This window comes from Sinocyclocheilus rhinocerous, unplaced genomic scaffold (genome assembly GCF_001515625.1).
Source record: "Sinocyclocheilus rhinocerous isolate Xijiao unplaced genomic scaffold, SAMN03320098_v1.1 scaffold3, whole genome shotgun sequence".
In the NCBI taxonomy this organism is placed as follows: domain Eukaryota; kingdom Metazoa; phylum Chordata; class Actinopteri; order Cypriniformes; family Cyprinidae; genus Sinocyclocheilus; species Sinocyclocheilus rhinocerous.
Window position 1 is genome coordinate 327,534 of NW_015658759.1, and position 4,004 is coordinate 331,537.

The 4,004-nt window shown below is 32.3% G+C and overlaps 1 protein-coding gene across 1 annotated transcript in view; it reads left to right on the plus strand.

Moving 5' to 3' along the window:
* Positions 1-4,004, plus strand: part of LOC107722961 (lysosomal alpha-glucosidase-like) — an 18,240-nt gene that overhangs the window by 10,438 nt on the left and 3,798 nt on the right. The window contains exons 10-15 of the mRNA XM_016531460.1: positions 747-860; positions 957-1,041; positions 1,129-1,246; positions 2,745-2,878; positions 2,979-3,130; positions 3,365-3,513. Coding sequence (XP_016386946.1) covers positions 747-860; positions 957-1,041; positions 1,129-1,246; positions 2,745-2,878; positions 2,979-3,130; positions 3,365-3,513 — 752 coding nt within the window. The remainder of the gene's footprint in view (positions 1-746; positions 861-956; positions 1,042-1,128; positions 1,247-2,744; positions 2,879-2,978; positions 3,131-3,364; positions 3,514-4,004) is intronic.

Consider the following 4,004-nt stretch of genomic DNA (forward strand, 5'->3'; position numbering starts at 1 on the left):
AATTGTCTTATGCTTACCAAGACTGCATTTATTTGATCAAAAATACAGTAAATGTAGTAATATTGTAAAATATTAAAAATGTAATTTATTTCTGTGATGGAAAGCTAAATTTTCAGCATCATTACTCCAGTCTTCAGTGTCACATCATCCTTCAGAAATCATTCTATGATTATTTGATGCTCAAGAAACTTTTCTTCTTATTATATGTTGTATCAATAACAAAGTATCACTAACTGTTTTCAACAATGATAATAACGTGTGATTAAAAATAAGTGGGGTTTTTTTCAGGATACTTTTATGAATAGATTTTAAAAGAACAGCATTTATTTAAAATGTATTTTTTTGTAACATAAATTTCTTAATTTCTTTTCTATCACTTTTGAGCAATTTAATGTGGCCTTGTTAAATAAAAGTATTAATTTGTGAAATTACTATAAATTGTACTGATTGATCATGGCTGACAAGTAAACCGTGGCATCAGCAATCAATAATAAACTTGTGTAATACTGCAGTAGATGTCAGTATGAAGTCCAAGTCTAGACAAAACTTAAACAGAAGCTTTGTTTATAATTAATTAATATTGAGTTCTTAAAATTATTTAGTGCTTGGCCAGTCAAATAATTAATTAACTAAATATAAATGTGAATTAAATATAAATATTATAATTATGAATATTATTATATATTTTTTATATGTGACTGAGGCTTGAGTGCAGGTGTTTGTTTTTTTTCTTGTTTTTTTCTTAGGTCTGGCCAGGACTCACGGCCTTTCCAGATTTCTCCAATCCAGACACACATGAATGGTGGTACCAGAATCTGAAGAGCTTCCATGAAAAAGTGCCTTTTGATGGCGTGTGGATTGTATGTTGTGCATTTGCATCGTTGCCTATTTGATGGTTATTATTTGCATCTACCCAAGCATTGATCATGTTCTCTTCTTTATATCTCTTCCCCAAGGACATGAATGAACCATCTAATTTTTTTGATGGATCACTGAATGGTTGTCCTGAGAATGAACTGGAAAATCCTCCCTACACCCCAGGTATCAGTGTGCTAGCTATTATGTGGAGATCTACATTGTGCATGCTACGTTTATTCCAACAATGAGACATGGTATTGTCTACTGTAGGGATTCTGGGTGGTACATTAAAGACTAAGACTGTGTGTGCATCTGCACGTCAGAAAATCTCCACTCACTACAACATACACAATCTGTATGGACTCATGGAAGCTAAGGCAACTGAAAGGTACACACAGTCATACAAAAATACACACACACACACACAAACATTACTGTTCAAAAGTTTGGGGTCAGTATTTTTTTAATACTTTACATTTACATTTAGACATTTAGCAGACGCTTTTATCCAAAGCGACTTACAAATGAGGGCAATGGAAGCAATCAAAATCAACAAAAGAGCAATGATTGTGTTAATTTTTGTTAATTTTATAATAAATAAAAAGAAAACAAAGATAGAATACAAAAAGATTAGAGAAGCAAGTGTTAAATTAACTTTGAAATTAATACACACCCTGCATTTAACGCACCCGCCCCACACCTACAGAAGTCATTTAATGTTTCATACAGTTGATTGGTGGCACATTATTGTCTGTTTTAGCTACATTTTTAACAAAAATATTACACGGTATAAACGAATGGACTGAATGAAAGACTCAGTGACTTAATCGTTAAGGCATTTACCGCCATCTACCGGCAGTTTAAACATTTATTTCATAATTCTATGTTAATAAATAAACAATTAAATGGATAGTTCACTCAAAAATTTTTATTCTGTCATTATTTACTCACCAGCATGTCGTTTCAAATCTGTAAGACTTTTTTTGGGGGACATAAAATAAGATATTTTGAAAAATGTTGATAACCAAACACTTTTGGTTTCCATTGGCTGCCATTGTAGCCTAAAGGTTTGTGTAATAAATTCTGTTGAATCAAATAAAATATTTCTTTCTATAGCTAATTTTGTAATGCCTATTGATGCATTTCTTATTTAACACAATAATGGCTTTAAATTGTATTTTGGGGGTAATTTCTCAGCCAAATTTGATGTGCAATTAATTTGCAATTAATTAATCACCACATCGTGTAATTAATTAGGTTAAAAAATTTAATCGCGCAACAGCGATTAAATGGCACAAAATATTTCTATTTCAAATTGTTGTTCTGTTTTTATTGCTGTTCTTTTAAACTTTCTGTTCATCAAAGAATTATACAAAAAAAATTGTATCAACGTTGCCACAAAAATATTAAGCAGCACAACTGTTTTCAACATTGATAATAATAAATGTTTCTTGAGCATTAAATCAGCATATTAAAATGATTTCTGAATGCAAAAAATTCAACTTTTCCATCAATAAACTATTTTTTAAAATATAGTAAAACGGAAAACGGTTACTTTCAATTGTAAAAATATTTCATAATGTTACTCTTTTTCTGTATTTGATCAAAATGCACCTTTTTGAGCATTAGACTTCTTTCAAAAACATGAAAACAATTTACAGACATGAAACTTTTAAACAGTAATGTATATAAATATCTCTTTTTCAAGTGTCACATATTTTAAAGAAAGACTCAAGCACACTTTTCAAGCAAAATGTTTTACCAAAAAAGTTTATTATGTTTTAAATGATAAACAATAAAAATTGTTTTCAAAATAATGACAAAAAGTCTTTGGACACTTTCTGGTTATCAAATGTTAGTGGATCACATCCATCTGTCTCTCTCAGTGCTTTGAGGAAGATCACAGATAAGCGTCCCTTCGTCATTTCCCGCTCTACGTTTCCCAGTCAGGGCAAGTATTCAGGCCACTGGCTGGGAGACAACAGGAGCCAATGGAAAGACCTGGCCACATCCATACCTGGTATTAACACACACACCTGTGCTCTTCTGAGGTCAGAGTTAGTCCCATAGAGTTTTGTATTTACTACAGCTACACTAAACACTTTCTTCCTCTTTCCCAGGTATGCTGACATTTAACATCCTGGGCATTCCTCTTATTGGGGCAGACATCTGTGGCTTTGGAGGCAGCACTACAGAAGAACTATGTGTCCGATGGACCCAGCTTGGAGCTTTCTACCCCTTTTCAAGAAATCACAACTCCATAGATGAACAGGTGAACTTTCTTCCATCTGTCCTAAACACTCTAACTACAGCTGGTCAGTAAAAATTTTTAGCTCTTAATGCTGAAATATGTGCTGCTTTAGAGCCTCTGCGGTTTTTTTTTTTATCTGATTAGTATCCCATCTGTCAGTTGTTTTGGTAGTACAATATTATGTTTTTATAAATTGTTTTTGTGTGTGTTTCAAAGACACTTTTCTGGATTAACAGTTTTGTCATTTCACAACAGGATCAGGAACCAACTGCATTTAGTCCTGCAGCTCGAATAGCAATGAAAGAAGTCATCCTCCTGCGTTATTCCCTGTTCCCGCATCTCTACACACTCTTCCATCATGCACACATCAGTGGACACACGGTCGCCACACCACTGCTCTTCCAGTAAGATAAACACGAAACCTGACTGTATGTGAATTTCATTTTTAAAGGAATCATTTACTCCCAACCTTGAATGCGTAATCTAGTAGCATCTGATGCAAGAATTATATATATATATATACACTACCGCTCAAAAGTTTGGGATCAGTAAGACTTGTAATGTTTTTTAAAGAATGCTCATCAAGGCTGCATTTATTTGATCAAAAATACAGAAAAAACTGTAATCTTGCAAAATGTTATTACAATATAAAATAATGGTTTCTATTTTAATATACTTTAAAATATAATTTATTTCTGTGATGCAAAGCTGAATTTCCATCAGCCATTACTCCAGTCTAAAGTGTCACATGATCCTTCAGAAATAATTCTAATATGTTGATTTATTATCAGTGCTGGAAACTGTTGTGCTGCTTAATATTTTTTCAAAATTAAAAAAAAAAATTGGCAGCACAACTGTTGTCAACATTGATAATTCTAATAATAAATCAGCATAT